The sequence below is a fragment of the Hirundo rustica genome, chromosome 11 (genome assembly GCF_015227805.2).
Source record: "Hirundo rustica isolate bHirRus1 chromosome 11, bHirRus1.pri.v3, whole genome shotgun sequence".
NCBI lineage: Eukaryota > Metazoa > Chordata > Aves > Passeriformes > Hirundinidae > Hirundo > Hirundo rustica.
Window position 1 is genome coordinate 1,508,826 of NC_053460.1, and position 17,182 is coordinate 1,526,007.

The 17,182-nt window shown below is 63.0% G+C and overlaps 4 protein-coding genes across 4 annotated transcripts; 3 read left to right on the forward strand and 1 right to left on the reverse strand.

Annotated features, from left to right (window-relative positions):
* The first annotated feature begins 221 nt into the window (after positions 1-221).
* RNF166 (ring finger protein 166) lies at positions 222-5,759 on the forward strand. The gene is made up of 6 exons (XM_040075739.1): positions 222-399; positions 1,260-1,416; positions 1,789-1,901; positions 2,154-2,268; positions 2,966-3,073; positions 3,786-5,759. Exons 1-6 carry the CDS (start codon positions 227-229, stop codon positions 3,849-3,851), a joined length of 732 nt encoding a protein of 243 aa, XP_039931673.1. The 5' UTR covers positions 222-226; the 3' UTR covers positions 3,852-5,759.
* A 410-nt stretch (positions 5,760-6,169) lies between these two features.
* On the forward strand, positions 6,170-10,133 carry MVD (mevalonate diphosphate decarboxylase). The gene is made up of 10 exons (XM_040075346.1): positions 6,170-6,273; positions 6,730-6,800; positions 6,886-7,000; positions 7,068-7,211; positions 7,799-7,998; positions 8,086-8,160; positions 8,524-8,742; positions 8,820-8,935; positions 9,058-9,166; positions 9,519-10,133. The coding sequence occupies exons 1-10, from the start codon at positions 6,204-6,206 to the stop codon at positions 9,597-9,599; spliced, it is 1,200 nt and encodes a 399-aa protein (XP_039931280.1). The 5' UTR covers positions 6,170-6,203; the 3' UTR covers positions 9,600-10,133.
* Positions 10,134-10,431: 298 nt separating this feature from the next.
* Positions 10,432-14,476, forward strand: LOC120757694 (cytochrome b-245 light chain). The gene is made up of 6 exons (XM_040075232.2): positions 10,432-10,609; positions 11,871-11,940; positions 12,121-12,195; positions 12,341-12,424; positions 12,499-12,580; positions 12,826-14,476. Exons 1-6 carry the CDS (start codon positions 10,552-10,554, stop codon positions 13,003-13,005), a joined length of 549 nt encoding a protein of 182 aa, XP_039931166.1. The 5' UTR covers positions 10,432-10,551; the 3' UTR covers positions 13,006-14,476.
* A 242-nt stretch (positions 14,477-14,718) lies between these two features.
* Positions 14,719-15,395, reverse strand: IL17C (interleukin 17C; the record flags this gene model as incomplete). Its single annotated transcript, XM_040075809.1, has 2 exons — positions 14,719-14,968; positions 15,079-15,395. Coding segments are annotated over 2 exons (567 nt in total), but the record flags the coding sequence as incomplete, so codon positions are not given.
* Positions 15,396-17,182: the final 1,787 nt, after the last annotated feature.

Sequence of the window (17,182 nt, forward strand, 5' to 3'; positions counted from 1 at the left end):
GTGGATTCCGGTGGGTCCCGGTGGGTCCCGGTGGGTCCCCGGGGGTCCTGCTCGGCTCCGGCCCCCCTCAGCCCCGTTCGGCTCCGCTCGGCCGCGTTCGGCTCCGCTCGGCTCGCACTCGGCTCCCCTCGGTCCCGCCGCGTCCCGGTGCGCTCCCGTCCCGCGTGATGACGTAGCGGCGCCGCTCGGTGACGTCACACCCGCCCCGCCGGCCGCCGCCGCCGCCATGTTCCGGAGCCTGCTGGTGGCGGCGGCGCAGCGGCCGCAGGGCCCGGCCGGGCCCCCCCGCGCCGCCCCCGGGCCCGGGGCCGCGGCCGAGGCGCTGGAGGCGCAGTTCAGTTGCCCTATCTGCCTCGAGGTTTTCCACCGCGCCGTCGGCATCGCGGGCTGCGGGCACACGTGAGACGGGGCACGGGCGGGGGCGGCGGGGACCCCCGGGGACCCCGGGCTGAGGCGGCCCCGGGGGACGGGTGCGACGCGGGGCTGGGCGCTGTGCTGGCCGCGGGATCCTTGCGGGCTCTGCCGGTGAACCTCATGCCGGCACCGGGGCTGGTTCGGGTACCGGGACCCCCCATCCCGTCCCACACCGGGTCCCCATCCCACCCCTTCCACTCCCTCTGCCCCCAGACCTGACTCGTGTCCCCAGGACCCCCCAAACCCTTGTTCACGTGTCCCCCCAGCATTTTGGGGACACCTTGATCCCTTTTTTTCCATCTGAATTTGGAGACATTCCCAAGGGACTGTGGCGTTGTTTGGAGCTCCAGCACCGCCTCACTCCTGCTTGTTTGGGGCTGGGGGCGATTCCTGACCCCCTCCACCATCCCCCCTCCTCATCCCTGCTCCCCTTGCGGTGGCAGAGGCTTTGTGGTGTTTCATTCCCTGTTCCTGGTGGCTGGAGCTGGGGACGAGAGGCCAGGAATGAGGGAGGGATAATCGGGTTTTGGGGATGGGGCTCCTTTGCCTCGGTGCCTCCCTTTGCCTCCACTGGGCTGCTGGGATTCCTCAGCCCGTGGATTCCTTTGCTCCTGGGGATGGAAGGACCTTTCAGTGAGGTGATCCAGGCTCCTGCCTGGCCCTGATACTCAACACCGGCTCCTTTCAAATCCAGCCTTGGAGCAGTCCGTGCAGCAGGGACTCACCTGATCCCAGTTTTCCCAGTAGAGATGCTGATCCCTGGCTTTGGGGGCATTGGAAGGCCCGGGGTGCCTTGCTGGGATCCTGCTGTCCCCAGGGTGCTCAGGGCCGCTCTGTGCCCCCAGGTTTTGTGGGGAATGCCTGCAGCCCTGCCTGCAGGTGCCCTCCCCGCTGTGCCCGCTCTGCCGCGTGCCCTTCGATCCCAAAAAGGTGGAGAAGGCTTCCAGCGTGGAGAAGCAGCTCTCGTCCTACAAGGCTCCCTGCAGAGGCTGCAGCAAGAAGGTAAAGCTGCCTGTCCCCATTGTCCCTGTCCTCCTCTGGAATGTTTCCAGAGCTGGGAAAGGGGCTGAGCCTGGAGAAAAGGAGGCTCAGGGGGGATCTTCTGGCTCTGCACAACTCTCTGACAAGAGGGGACAGGCAGATGGGGGTCGGGCTCTGCTCCCAGGGAACAGGGGCAGAACTTGTGGGGATCCCTGTGGTCCCAAATCTCCGTCCTGCAAGGAAGGACGGCTGGGTGCAGCATTCCCACTGCTCTGGGTCATCCCACGCGGACCAGAGTCACTCCCGCCTCGGCTGAGTGAAGCCAGCTCCTGGCCTGGCTCCTGGCAGGTGTTCCTGCACCTCCAGGAATGTTTTTTTGTCCTCCTTTTCCAGGTGACCCTGGCCAAAATGCGCTCGCACGTCTCGTCCTGCGCCAAGGTGCAGGAGCAGATGGCCAACTGCCCCAAGTTTGTTCCAGTTGTCCCCACGTCCCAGCCTATTCCCAGGTATTCCTGTGCCTCGGGTAGGGAAACATGCCCCTGACTGCATGCCCTGCAATCCAGGTCTGCCTTTCCCTGGCGGGGAGAGCAGCTCCTTTTCCCTCCCGGCACCGCCGCTCCGGGTTCCGGGTGGGATGAAGGGAGGAGGGCTGGGAAGGGGCCGGGCTGGCTCGTGCTGTCACAGACCTCTGCCGTGCTAGTTTGGAAGGAGCCAGTCCAGCCTCCCCTCAGATCTGAGCTCCTCCTTGCTCCCTTCAGCAACGTTCCCAACCGCTCCACCTTCGTGTGTCCGTACTGCGGGGCGCGGAACCTGGACCAGCAGGAGCTGCTGAAGCACTGCATGGAAAACCACCGCAACGACCCCAACAAAGTGGTGAGTGACGCCGGGCCCTGCGGGGCAGCTCTGGGAATCCAGCCACGCCCCGGCTGCTGCGGCCTCCCAGTACGGATGTTTGTGGAAGCACGGCTGTGTTTAAATCCCTCTGGGAGGTGGGGGTCTCTCTCTGCCTTGTTAGAGGCTCCCTGGAATGAGTTGCCTCCATCCCCTGTTCCTGCAAACATGCTGGTGCCTGGATTTCCTCTCCCTGTTCCCTCTGGGTTGACCGAGGTGGGGAACTTGGGATCTTCTGCACAGGAAGGAGCTGGAGCTGTTGGAGCAACTCCAGAGGAGGTCACGAAATTGGTCAGAGGGATGGAGCAGCTCTGCCATGAGGAAATGCTGAGAAAGTTGGGATTATTCAGCCTGGAAAAGAGAAGCTGCAGGGAGACCTAATTGTGGCCTTCCAGGACCTTCAGGAAAGGTGGAGAGTGGCTATTGATGAGGGCCTGGAGTGACAGGACCAGGGGGAACGGATCCAGACTGCCAGAGACATGGTTTGGGTTGGATATCAGGGAGAAATCCTTCCCTGGGAAGGTGGGCAGGCCCTGGCACAGGGTGCCCAGAGAAGCTGTGGCTGCCCCTGGATCCCTGGAAGTGCCCAAGGCCAAGCTGGATGGGGCTTGGAGCGTGTCAGAGGAGGGTCAGCACTCACCCCTGTGGGTGCAGGTGCCACCGTTCCGTGTCCCCACAGGTGTGCCCGGTGTGCTCGGCCATGCCCTGGGGGGATCCCAGCTACAAGAGTGCCAACTTCCTGCAGCACCTGCTCCACAGGCACAAGTTCTCCTACGACACCTTCGTGGTGAGTGTCACCCTGAGCCACAAGAGGGGGGACTCCCCTCCCCGTGCTCTGTGCCAGGAGGTGAAACCAGCCCTTCCCATGCCCTTGGGATGGCGACATTGCGGACATGAGGCTCCCACACCCACCAGGTTGTCCTGACGCACCAGGAGGAGAGAGAATTGTTCCTGCGCTCCACAGGATGGGTTTTTCCTTGAAGCTCTTCCCCTGAGGAATTCTAACACAAAACCCCTTTTCTTGGAGGTTTTGGGAGCAGGGGGAGGGAGCAGCCCAGCCCCAGGGTTTTGGTTGTTGCGTGTGGGGGGTCCCTGACCCCTCCTGTGTGGGGGGCAGTTCTCATGGCTCAGCCTTGGCCTCGGGGGAGGCTCTGTTCCCATCCTGTTTTCATTGGAGAGATGTCAGGGAAAAGAACCTCCAGGCATTATCCTGGCTTCAGGAGCGCTGTTGGATAAGCCCAGCCTGGAGCTCTGCAGAATCCCCTGGCCTTGCTGGAAAGCTTCACCCTTTGGCCTCAGCTTGTGTGGGCATCTCCCAGGAGGGAGACTGCAGGCAGGAGAGGGATGTGGGCACAAAGCACACCCCAGAGAACAGGGGTGGCATTCCTGGGATCCGCGTGCCAGAGGAGTGGAGGCTCCACCGGGAGCGGGCAGGGCTTGGTGGGCACAGCGTGCCCTGGCTGTGCCAGCTCTCCTGAGCTCTCCTCTTTGCTTTTCAGGATTACAACATCGACGAGGAGGCAGCGTTGCAGGCGGCCCTGGCTCTGTCCCTCTCTGAGAACTGAGGCTGATCCTCTCCCTGCCCCGGCTCCTCCGGAGCCACACTGCTGCCTCCGTTCCCGCTGCAAATCCCACCTTGTTTAAAAAGGTGGAGCTTCTTCAGGAGTCACAGTGAGTGAGCAGAGACCTCTGGAGAGAGGAGCCTCAGGGCTGGGATCAGTCCTTGGATAGGCATCGGATATCTGTGTTGGGAGCATAGCCCTTTGTCCAGATCTATTTATTATTAGATGCTTTTTTGGCACACTCGTCCCTGCTCTCCGTTGCAACCGAAATAGGTACCTGAAACTGATGGACTGGATGCCAAACACCCTAATTTGGGACTGGAATCGCCCACATCCTTTTAAAAAGGAGCAAGGCAGCACCGAGCATCTTTTTTTAAACTCTCCGAGGATTTTTCTAGAGACGTCAGCCCGTCCTGACCCCCGTGCTGGAGGCTGGAGCTGCCTCCTTCACCTGAATCCCGGGATGAGACTGAGCAGTGGAGCCCTCGAGGACGGCATCCAGCATCCAGGGAAACCCTTCCCTTCCCTGTTTTGTACCTGCTCTTGGGATACCGGATCCTTGCGTTTTTCTACACGAAGCGGCGCGAAGCCTTTTCCACGTTTTCTAGAGCGGGGTCAGAAGCTGTTCCCCTTCTCACCGCAATACCTGCCACCCGGGACAAGAGTATTTTTATGGAACACTATTTAAGAAAGTTTATTTTTTACACAAATAACCCAAGCAAATGAACAGGTGGATTGGGAATGGGGCGGGAGGCAGGAGCTGGATCCCGGAGCGGCGGGTCGGACTCTGAGGTGAGGGGAAGTGCAGGGATCTTTGTGTGGGACGTCCCTGGATCTTTCTGGGCCTTTCCCTTCCCTCACCAGAGTTCCTCTGCCCGTGAAGGAGCTGGCAGGATCGTTGTGCCACGCTGGCACTCGGCAGGAGCAGCTGGATTGGATCCAGGTGCTGGTTGCCTATGGAATGTCTGTCTGTCCATCCTGTCCGTGCAGGAACCCGAGCTCCTTACCCCCTCAGAAATAAGGGAATGCGTTCCCAGGGATGGAATCCCTCCCTGGGAATGGGGCACTGTTGATGCGAGGTGCCCCACGGCATCCTGGTGACCCCTGTTCCCCCTGCCCCTTCCTCTCAGCCCTGCCTGCTGCTGGTGTGGGGTTGGCTCTGGAGGGCTGGGAGAGGCTGGCACGGGTGGGGGAGGCTCTCTCTGCGCCTCCCTGCTCAGAGAATTCCCAGGCTTTATCCAAAACCTGCCTCCAGCTCTGCTCTAGCAATACTGGCTTGGGTTTTATTTTGATTTTCATCATACTGGATGATTTTGTGATCTGCAGCCCTGCCAGGGGCATGCAGGGAACCCTCAGTTCCCCTGGTAGGGCAGGGAAAGGGTTGGAGCTGCCCTGCTCTCCTCTCTGGAGCCAGGCCAGGGAGGAGGGATGGCTTCTTCTCTTACCTGCCTGGCATTGCTGGCACCTGGAGGATGTTCCTGGTGGGATAGAGAGCACTGGCACCTTCAGGAGGGACCCAGGAGCATTTGGGACCCTCAGCTGCTGCAGCAGCCTCCGTGAGAGCTCCATGCTGTTGGGCCAGCACTGTTAAATTAACCTCGGGCTCCTTCCCTGTCTCCTTCTCCTTCTCCTTTTTGCCCCACAGAGACAGAGCAGGGGCAGCAAGAGCTGCTTTCGTAAAGCACTTTAAGGCCCTGGGTGTGAGGGGCCACGCCAGGGATTCCTCTGTGCCAGGGACCCTTGTGCCAGGGATCCCTGGATCCCGCCAGCCGTGCCCGCCAAGTGCGTCACCCACCACTTTTTTTGCATAATTAGAAACTTTTAACGAGCCGTCCCGTTTTTTGAAGAAGAGTTAACTCGATGACGTGTTTGTAGCAAACCATTTTTTCTCAATAAAGGCCGTTTCATCCACGCCTGGCCTCCACTGGGAGCACTGGGATCCCGGGATCCAGGTGCCCCTGAAGGATTTGGGAGCGCTGGGGTGTGAAGGGTGCGGGGTCTGGGAGCACTGGAGGTGCACTGGGGCGATACTGGGGACACCCAGGACACCGGGTAACACCGGGGCAGTGGGGAGCTGGAGGTGGAGCGGTGCGGGGAGCACGGGAAACAGAACCGGGCAGGTGCCGGGAGCAGCGGGAGCCTCTGCGCATGCGCTTCTATTGCCCAATTCAAAAATGGCGCCGCGCAGGTCCCGCCCGGCCCCTTTCGGGGGGCGGGGCCTCCCGTGGTCCGATCGCTGCCATTGGCTGTTGGGAACCGGGTGCTGCGCTCTGGACCAATGGCGAGGCGGGACCCGCCGCAGGCCACGGTCACATGCGGGGCGGGGCCTGAGGGCGGCCGGCGGAGGCGGCGGCGATGGCGGCGGAGCGCGGGCCGGTCATGGCCACCTGCACGGCCCCCGTGAACATCGCCGTCATCAAATACTGTGAGTGCCGCGGGACACGGGCCGGGGCGGGCTTGGCACCTGCGCGGGGGCTGTGCCGGGTGTGCCACGTCCGGCTGTGCCCTGACAGGTGACGCTGTGCCGGGCCGTGTCATTCCAGGCTGTTCCACGCCATGCCGAGCGCTGCTATGCCGGGCTTTGCTGTGTCCGTCATCAGTGCCCTTCCGAACTGTTCCGTGCCAGTCCTAGGCATGCCGTGCCATTCCCAGCCGTGCCGTGCCATTTCTAGCCATGCCATTCCTGGCTGTTCCATGCCATGCCATCCCATTCCCAGCTGTGCCGTGCCATTCCTAACTGTGCCATGCCATTTCTAGCCATGCCACTCCTGGCTGTTCCATGCCATGCCGGGCGCCGTCATGCCGTGCTTTGCTGTGTCCATCAGTGCCATCAAACCGTTCCGTGCCATTCCAAGCCGTGCCATGCCGTGCTCTCTTGCAGGGGGCAAGCGTGACACCGACCTCATCCTGCCCATCAACTCCTCCCTGAGCGTGACTCTGCACCAGGACCAGGTGGGTCAGTGTCAGGATCAGGATTAGGATCAGGATTAGGATCAGCCGTCCAGGGGTGCTGAGCCCCCTCCCTCTCTCCCCACAGCTCAAGACCACCACGACGGCGGCGGCCAGCCGTGATTTCACGGAGGACCGGCTGTGGCTCAACGGGAAGGAGGTGGACGTGGGGCACCCGCGGGTGCAGGCCTGCCTGCGTGAGGGTGAGCGTCCCCTGCCCCGGGGTGTGCCCGGCGTCCCTGGTGTCCCCTGACCCTGCTGTCCCCGCAGTTCGGCGCCTGGCACGGAAGCGCCGCGGGGGCGGCGAGGACGCGGCCGCGCTCAGCCTTTCCTACAAAATCCACATCGCCTCCGAGAACAACTTCCCCACGGCCGCCGGGCTCGCCTCGTCCGCCGCCGGCTACGCCTGCCTGGGTGCGTGTGGGCCTGGCCCTGGGCTGTCCTCTGCTTGGGAGGGGTCCCAGGGGTGTCCCCTTGCTGGGACCTGTCCCCTGCCTGTGGCAGTGTGGCATGGAGGGTGCTGGGGTGTCCCCTCTGTGCTCTGTGCTGGGGTGTCCCCTCTGTGCTCTGGCTGGCCCAGCTCTGTGTTGGCATCAGGAGGGGTGACAGGGGTGTCCCCTCTGCCTGTCCCCACAGTGTTGGTGCTGGCCTGGCTCTGTGGTAGCACCATAACGGGTGACAGGGGTGTCCCCTCTGCCTGTCCCTGCAGTGTTGGTGCTGACCCAGCTCTGTGTTAGCACCATAACAGGTGACAGGGGTGTCCCCTCTGCCTGTCCCCGCAGTGTTAGTGCTGACCCAGCTCTGTGTTAGCACCATAACAGGTGACAGGGATGTCCCCTCTGCCTGTCCCTGCAGTGTTGGTGCTGACCCAGCTCTGTGTTAGCACCATAACAGGTGACAGGGGTGTCCCCTCTGCCTGTCCCCGCAGTGTTAGTGCTGACCCAGCTCTGTGGTAGCACCATAACAGGTGACAGGGGTGTCCCCTCTGCCTGTCCCCGCAGTGTCGGCGCTGGCCCGGCTCTATGGCCTGCAGGAAGAGCTGTCCGAGGTGGCCCGGCGGGGCTCGGGCAGTGCCTGTCGCAGCATGTTCGGGGGCTTCGTGCAGTGGCAGCGCGGGGAGCGCCCCGATGGCACCGACAGCCTGGCCCTCCAGGTGGCCCCCGAGACGCACTGGCCGGAGCTCCACGTCCTCATCCTGGTGGTGAGGGGCTGGCAGGGGATTTGGGGGGGATTTGGGACTCGGGGGGAGCTCGGGAGGGGCCGTGTGCCACTGTCTGTGTCCCCCCAGGTCAGTGGGGAGAAGAAGCCGGTGGGCAGCACGGCGGGGATGCAGACCAGTGTGGAGACCAGTCCCCTGCTGAAGGTAGGAGCGGGACACGGGACTCGTCCTGCCCAGGCAGGGACAGAGTCCCCTTTCCCTTGGAACGGTGCTGGAGGGTGTGCAGTGACACCCAAAGCGTCATGGTGCCGTGGGTGTCACCAAATCGGGGTGACAGTGACCTTCCCGCTGTGGCTATCACCAAATTCAGGGTGACCACAACCCACCTGGTGTGGATGTGGCTGAGTTAGGGTAACCGTGGCCCTCCTGCCACCGGTGTCACTAAACCGGGGGTGGCCACGACCTGCCTGCTCTGGTTGCCACTGCTTTGTGGGGCTGACTGCCACCCACCCGCCGTGGCTGTCACTGGGGTGGACTGACGGTGACCCGCTCCCCGTGCCCTGGCAGCACCGGGCAGAGGTGGTGGTCCCCGAACGCCTGGCCCAGATGATGCGGCACATCCGCGACCGGGACTTCGAGGGCTTTGGCCAGCTGGCCATGAGGGACAGCAACCAGTTCCACGCCACCTGCCTCGACACCTTCCCGCCCATCTTCTACCTCACCGACGTGTCTCGCCGCATCATCGCGCTGGCGCATCGCTACAACGCCCACCACGGCCACACCAAGGTAGCGGCGGGGCCCCGGGGCTGTCACGGCGCCGTGGCCCTTCCCCGGGTCCCCACGTCCCCACCGTGCCGCCGCAGGTCGCCTACAGCTTCGACGCCGGCCCCAACGCCGTCATCTTCGCGCTGGCCGACACCGTGGCCGAGTTCGTGGAGGTGGTGAGGCGCAGCTTCCCGCCCGCCACCAACGGGGACCAGTAAGGGAATCTCGCTTCTGGCCGGGGGAGGCTGGGGACAGGCTGGGGACGTGCTGGGGACACGCTGGGGACACGCTGGGGACGTGCTGGGACGCGGGCACTGAGCGCTCGCCATGCCGCAGGTTTGTCCGGGGGCTGCCCGTGGGCTCGGCCGCGCTCTCGCAGGAGCTGGTGGGCGCCGTGGTCACCGAGCCCGTGCCGGGGGCTGTCCAGTACATCCTGCACACCCAGGTGAGGGGCAGGGGGGGCTGCGGGAGTGCGACCCGGGGGGACACGGCCTCTGACCCCGTCCCTGGCCCTGAGGGGGGTGGTGGGACCTCGCTGCTGTCCCCAGGGGTGTCCAGGACTCCGTCCCTGTCCCAGTTCCTAGGGCAGTGTGTCCACATCCCAAGGGTGTGTGTGGGATCCCATTCCTGTTCCCGTCCCCAGGGCGGTCTGTGGGACCCCATCCCCATCCCCAGGTGGGTGTGCAGGACCCCATTTCTGGGCACGTTCCCACTGGCAAGACCCCTGGGGTGACCCTGGGCGGGCTCTGCAGGCAGTGGGGCTCCCCGGTGTCCCTGACCCGTGTCCTGCCCCACAGCCCGGCCCTGGTCCCCAGCTCGTGGATGACCCCAGCCAGCACCTCCTGGGAGCGGATGGGCTGCCCCGGAGCCGTGCCTGACCCTGGTGACACCCTGGGACAGCTGGGACGCTCTGCCGGCGCCAGCAGCAGCCCTCAGGACCCTGAGGCAGGCCTGCTGCAAAGCTGTCCCCAGCCCTGGGGCAGGATGTGACCCCCGGGGCTGGTTTTTAATCTTTTCTAATTTGGAAATAGAAGATCCCTGTTTCCAGTGCTGTTTTGGGGTGTCGGGTTCTGTGTGTGGTGTTGAGGGGAGAACAGCGCCAGCCAAAAGGGGGAGACAGGAGATGGGGACATTCCCTGGGGTGTTCCCGTTCCTGCGCACAGCCCTGTCCCCCCGCATGACCCCTGTGTCCCTTGTGGGGCAGCTCCCGTGCCATTTGCCGCCGTGTCGTCACTGATCCTGTCCCTTGCTGGGCCGATCCCGTGCCCATCCCTCAGATGTCCCTGACGGACAGACGATCCTGTCCCCCCGGGTCGGACTGACCCTGTCCCATCCTTGTCACCTCCCGTGTCCCTCTGTCCCCCCGGGTCGGACTGACCCTGTCCCATCCTTGTCACCCCCCGTGTCCCTCTGTCCCCCCGGATCGGACTGACCCTGTCCCATCCTCCTTGTCACCCCCCCCGTGTCCCTCTGTCCCCCCGGGTCGGACTGACCCTGTCCCATCCTTGTCACCCCTCCGTGTCCCTCTGTCCCCCCAGGTCGGACTGACCCTGTCCCATCCTTGTCACCCCCCGCGTCCCTCTGTCCCCCCGGGTAGGTGCCGCGTCCTGCGGGGGCGTGGCCTGTGGGGAAGGGGCGTGGTTACAGCGGAGGGGGCGTGGCCGGCGGTGGTAGCGGCGCACCGGCCTTCCGGGTCGGGACCGGCCGAGCGGAGCCGAACCGAGCCGAGCAGAGCCGGACCGGGCCGGGAGCAGCCGAACCCGCTCGGGCCGAGCCCAGCGGAGCCGGGAGTAGCCGAAGGCGCCGGGGCCGGCGGCTCCGCTGCGGGCCATGGGGCAGATCGAGTGGGCCATGTGGGCGAACGAGCAGGCGCTCGCCGCCGGGCTCAGTGAGTACGGGGGGCTCGGGGGGGCCGGGGCTGGCCAGCGGAGGGGACCCCGGCACCTCGGGAAGGAGTGAGCGCCCGGCGGGCTGCGGATGCCGAGCCCAGGGAGGGGATGCTGAGCCCCGGGGGTGCCCCCAGACACGGCCCCGGGGGATTTGGGGGGGGGGTCCCGGTCTCACCGGCTGGGGGGTGCGGGCGGGAGGCGCCGGGGACGGCCGGGAAGTCCCGGCCCAGCGAGGCTGGAGCCTTCGCTTCCTCTTTTCTCTTCCTCCTCTGCGCTCTCTTCCTCGGTTCCGTCCTCTCCTCTTCCTCCGGCCACGGGGCAGAAAATGTCCCGAAAGGCCCCGGAGTTCCCTGGGCGCGGCATGGTGCAGTCCTCGGTTCCCTTCCCTGGACCCGGGGGGTCCCGAGTGTCCCCAGGGCCGTAATCCCACCGTGGGGACTTGCGGGGGGCTGCACCCTGAGTTTGGGGCGGGCGTATCCTGAGTTCGGGGGTTTTGGGAGTTTGTATCCCAGGGTTTGGATCCTGGTTTGGGCGTTGAATCCCGATTTGAGGGTTGTATCCCGGGTCGGAGATTGGATCCTGGTTTGGGGGTTGTATCCTGGTTTTGGGGGTTGGATCCCGGTTGGGGTCAATTTCCTGGTTTGGGGGTTGATCCCGATTTGGGGATTAGATCCCGGTTTGGGGGGTTGGATCCCGGTTTGAGGATTGATCCCGGTTCGGGGGTTGGATCCCGGTTTGGGGGTTAGATCCCGGTTCGGGGGTTGGATCCCGGTTCGGGGGTTGATCCCGGTTCGGGGGTGGATCCCGGTTTGAGGGTTGATCCCGGTTTGGGGGTTTGATCCCGGTTTGAGGGTTGATCCCGGTTTGGGGGTTTGATCCCGGTTTGAGGGTTGATCCCGGTTGGGGGGTTGGATCCCGGTTTGGGGGTTTGATCCCAGTTTGAGGATTGATCCCGGTTGGGGGGTTGATCCCGGTTTGGGGGTTTGATCCCGGTTTGGGGATGGATCCCGGTTGGGGGGTTGATCCCGGTTTGGGGGTTTGATCCCGGTTTGAGGGTTGATCCCGGTTGGGGGGTTGGATCCCGGTTTGAGGATTGATCCCGGTTGGGGGGTTGATCCCGGTTGGGGGGTTGATCCCGGTTGGGGGGTTGATCCCGGTTCGGGGGTGGATCCCGGTTCGGGGGTGGATCCCGGCCGGGCTCGGTGTCCTGCCCCGGGGCCGTGTCCCGGTGTGACCCCTCCGTCCCGGCCGTTCCCGCAGTCCTGCTGACGGGCGGGATCGTGGCCGTGGCGGGGCAGTTCAAGGGCTGGTACTTCGCGGCCTATTCCATGTATCCTTCCCGACAGCATTCCCGGGGCTGGGCTGCGGGAAAACCCTGTCCCCACCGGGGTGGGAGGCGTCACATCCTTATCCCAGCCTGGTCCCAGCTGTGCTTTCCCTGCCCCATTCCTGGGGTCGTTCCTTGGGGCTATTCCCGCTCCCGTCCCGCTTTTCCTTGACGCCCCGGCAGCGCTGCCGGCGTCCTGGTCTGCCTGCTGGAGTATCCCAGGAGCAAACGGAAAAAGGGATCCACCATGGAGAGGTGGTGAGTGCTGGGCTCCCGGTGCCCCCCAAACACGGGGATGTGGGAGTGGGGCTGGATCCCTTGGGGTGACCCCTGCAGACCCCGGGGGCTGGGGGTCCCCGCAGGGTGGGGACACCCCCTGTGACGCCCTGCTGTCACCCTGCAGTGGCCAGAAGTACCTGACGGCCGTGGTGAAGCTGTTCGGGCCCCTCACCAGGAATTACTACATCCGAGCCGTCCTTCACGCCACGTGAGTGGGGAGCGGGGTCGGGGCTGGGGGCTGCGGGCCCCCAGCTCCCCCTGAACGCCAAATCTGTGTCACAGCCTGGCTGTCCCTGCCGGTTTCCTCCTCTCCACCATCCTGGGCACCGTCTGCCTGGGCATCGCCAGCGGCATCTACCTGCTGGTGAGTGCAGAGGGGCTTCGGGGGCTTGGGGGGGGCTGGGGAGGAGGGGAGCACCCCTAAACCCATGGAGCAGTACTTCCGTGTGAATTCCGGGAGCATTCCCAGACCGAGCTGCGGGAAAAGCCTGTCCCGACCGGGGGTCGCATCCTCCTCCCCGCGCTCCGCTCCCGGCCGTGCTTTCCCTGCCCCGAACCGCCCCTTTTTGGGGTGGAGTTTGTTCCCCGGCGCTATCCCCCGTCCCGCAGGCTGCAGTTCGAGGGGAGGAGTGGAGACCCATCGAGCAGAAGCCCCGGGAGCGGCCGCAAGTGGGGGGCACCATCAAGCAGCCCCCCAGCAACCCCCCGCCCCGGCCCCCGCCCGACGCCCGCAAGAAGCAGCCGGAGGTGGGGGGGCAGGTGAACCCCATCCCTGTGGAGGCGGAATAACGGGGGATCCTCCTGCCCCTCTGCCCTGCTCCTGCTTCCCAGCTGCTCCTGGATCCGCCACGGGGAACGGGATCCTGGGGATCCCCGAAATCCTGGGGGTGCTGAGCTCCTGGTGATGCTCAGATCCCTGCGGTCATCAGGGATCCCCAAATCCCCAGTGATGCTGTGTGTGGGGTCCCCAGCTCCCGGGCATCTCCAAATCCCCAGCAATGCTCAGCTCCTTGTAGGATCTCCCGGGGATCCCCGAATCCCCTTAGATGCTCAGCTCCCGAATTCCCAGCGATGTGCTGCTCCCTGTAGGGTTTCCAGCCCCCAGGGGCTTCCCAGCTTCTGGAGATCTCCAAATCCCTGTGGGGTCTCCAGCTCCCAGGAACTCCCCAGCTCCTGGAGCTCCCCAAATCCCCGAGGATGTTCAGCTTCCTGTGGGGTCTGCAGCCCCCAAGAGCTTCCCAGCTCCTAAGGATCCCCCAAATCCTTGGGGATTCTCAGCTCCCTGTGAGTCTCCTGTTCCCGGGGGCTCCTCAGCTCCTGGGAAACCCCAAATCCCTGGGGATGCTCAGCTCCCTGAGGGTCCCAACTCTCCAAGCACCCCCCCACCTCGGTTCCCTGGGGGATCCCCAAATCCCTGTGGAGCTCCAGCTCTCGGGGAGCCCTGGGGGGATCAGGCAGCTCTGCTCCACCTCTCCCTGGTTTTTGTCATTTCTGCGGTTGCTGTTGCAATAAAAAGTGGGAAAGGCACCGGCTGCTGCTCCAGGGGGAATCCTCCCATTCCTGCCCTGCTCCCGGGGCGGCTGGGACAGGACTGGGAGGTGTTTTGAGGACAAACGGTGCGAATATGGGCAAATCCAGGGTGCTGATGTGCAGAGTACGGCCACGGCAGGGTCCCCTCCCAAAATCCTTATGGAGGAAATGGAACTGGGAGGGCCCCACACTGCAGCTGCACAGGGAGTCCCAAAGGAGCCCCCCAAAACCTGGGATAACCCCCAGCAGGGAATATGGGGAGCATTTCCCTTCCCAATCCCACTCGTGGGTGCCAAATCCTTGATCCCACTGGGACCAGCAGCCGCCCCGGGTCCCCCTCTGCCCCCTCCCCACACAGACCCTCGGGGGGTGCAGGTGGCCCCGTGCCCCCCAGGAGTGTCCCGGGCCCGTGGGATGCGGTGCCCGGGGGCAGAGCCCTGGGAAGGCCGTGGGTGTCGGGGTGCCAGGGCTGGGGGTGTGGGGCCCCCCCGTGCCCTGCCGCCCTCCCCGTCACCTCCCAGTTCATCCTGCACTGGGTGCACTGGGGCCGTGCCCACGGCTGGGCATTGCCCGTGGATGTGCCTCTGTCCCTGTGCCCCAGTTCCCAACATCCCACTGCCCCTGGGCTGGGAACAGAGCGAGGACAAAGCCGGGGCTCGTTGGCTTTTATTTGCAGCGTTAAATAGCACTGGGGAGGAGACAATAAATAGCTTTTTTTTTGGGGGGGGGGGGGAGAATAAATAACCCGGACAGCACTCGCAGGGTCCTCGGGCACCGTGGGGCGACGCTGGCCCCGGAGTCACAGCCGTGGCTGGGCTGGGCTGGGTTCAGCAATAAATAGTGGCTACAAAAAGCCCCCCCGGCAGCAAGGCTTATAAATAACTCATAAATAACCAGGGGAGGGGACACCCCGGCGGGCTCGGGTGCTCTAAAACAAGCACGGGCGGTGACACGGTCACGCGTGGGGCCGGCTCAGCGCACGGTGCGGGGCAGGACGCAGGTGCAGCCCACGGGCACTCGGATGTAATCCACCTCCAGCGCCACCAGCCCCGGCCCCGCGGGCCGCGGGCACGGCTTGCGCCGCAGCACCAGCATGGTCTGGTGGATGGTCACCGAGTTGAGAGACGTGGTCTCCCGGCCGGTTTTCACGTCCACGCAGCCGCTGCACAGGCACTCGGCGAAGGCCAGCTTGCGCGGGTAGCGGTTCTCGTCCTCGTCGATGCTGCGCGGGGAGAGGCGGGGAGGGACGCGGTGACAACTTCCCCTTTGTGCCGCCGGCTCTTCGCAAGCCGGCGTCGAAGGGAGAGGAGCGCGGGTGCGGGCGGGACTCACCGGTAGCGCCACGGCGAGATGGAGCGCTCGTGGGGCTCGCTGCGGAGCCCGGCGCTCAGCGACAGCGAGGGACACGAGTGCGGGCGGTGCCGCCGCCGCCGCCGGGCGCCGCCGGCCTCCAGCTGCTCCAGATGCGGCACCAGCTGCACCGACACGTGGCGGTCCCAGCGCGGGCCGCGCCCCGGGAGATGCGCCGGAGCCTCGTCGCCCAGCTCGGCCCCGCTGTAGCAGCGCACGGGGGAGAGCGCAGAGCCCGCGGCGGGGCGCCGCAGCCCCCGGCACTGCCCCAGCACCGCCAGCAGGGCCAGGACACACAGCCAGCCCTGCGGGGACAGCGCGGGGTCAGGGACAGGGACAGCGCGGGGTCAGGGACAGCCGTGGGGACAGCGCGGGGTCAGGGACAGGGACAGCAAAGGGTCAGGGACAGGGACAGCGCGGGGTCAGGGACAGGGACAGGGACAGCACGGGGTCAGGGACAGGGACAGCACGGGGTCAGGGACAGGGACAGGGACAGCGCGGGGTCAGGGACAGGGACAGGGACAGCACGGGGTCAGGGACAGCCGTGGGGACAGCGCGGGGTCAGGGACAGGGACAGCGCGGGGTCAGGGACAGCCGTGGGGACAGCGCGGGGTCAGGGACAGCCTTGGGGACAGCGCGGGGTCAGGGACAGCCGTGGGGACAGCGCGGGGTCAGGGACAGGGACAGTGCGGGGTCAGGGACACCCGTGGGGACAGGCACACACAGGGTCCGTGACACCCGTGGGGACAGGCACACACAGGGTCAGTGACACCCATGGGAACAGGCACACACAGGGTCAGTGACACCCGTGGGGACAGGCACACACAGGGTCAGTGACAGCCAAGGGACAGGCACACACAGGGTCAGTGACACCCGTGGGGACAGGCACACACAGCACAGGGTCAGTGACACCCGTGGGGACAGGCACACACAGCCAGGGGGGTTTGGCAGGCAGGGACCCAGCAGAGCCCTCCCCAAAATGCCAGTGTGCACCCCCACAGCACCTGGGGCCTGGCTGTGTGTCTGCACATCTATAAATTATCCATCTATTATCTGTTCATCTATTTCTAGATGTCTCTCTATATGTAAAATCTATATATCTATATATTTCTCTCTCTGTCTATATAGTAACTATCTATTTTTATCTGTACGTATCTGTAGATCATCCGTGTCTCTGTGTGTGTGTCTCCAGATATTTATATATCTGTGTCTTTATCTATCTCTATATCTGTATGTATATCAGTATATCATAGCTATATATCTATCAATATATCAATATATTGATATATTGATTTATCTCTTTATCTCTATATCTCTATATCTCTATATCCCTATATCCCTATATCCCTTTATCTCTATATAGATATATAGATATTTAGATTATATATAGATATATAGTTATATAGATATACAGATAAATATCTATATAGATATATAGATATATAGATATACATTATCTATAAATCTATATATCTATATATAATCTATATAATCAATTTATCTGCATATTTCTATCTGTATCCATCTGTATCTCTGTGCATTTCCCATCCCTAAAAACCAGGGCACCCCTGTGCACCCGTGCTTGGATGCACACAACGTTCACACTCACACACTGTGCGTGCACAGCAGCACCTGCAGGCTTAAACACACACACAAATATGCATTTGTATAAATATACAGGTTCAGATATTTATATATTTATATATTTGTATATTTATATATTTATATTTATATACATTTATATATAAATATAAAATAGATATAAATAAAGAAAATAGATATTTCTATATCTCTATATTTCTATAGAAATAGAAAAATATAGAAACAAGCAACTATAGAAATAATCTAGAAATAAATCTAGAAATCAATAAACGAATACAGAGAGGAGAACCCCCACATGCATGAGTATGCACACAGAGGGATACCACAGCCACCACCCCAAAAAAGGGGCACAGGTGTGCAGGAGAGGGGCACACACGCCATCTGTCACACACGCAAATATACACCTACATACACACAGAATATTTATATATATATATATAGATATGTTTTGGGCTGCCAAAAACACCCCTGGGCCCCTCTGTGT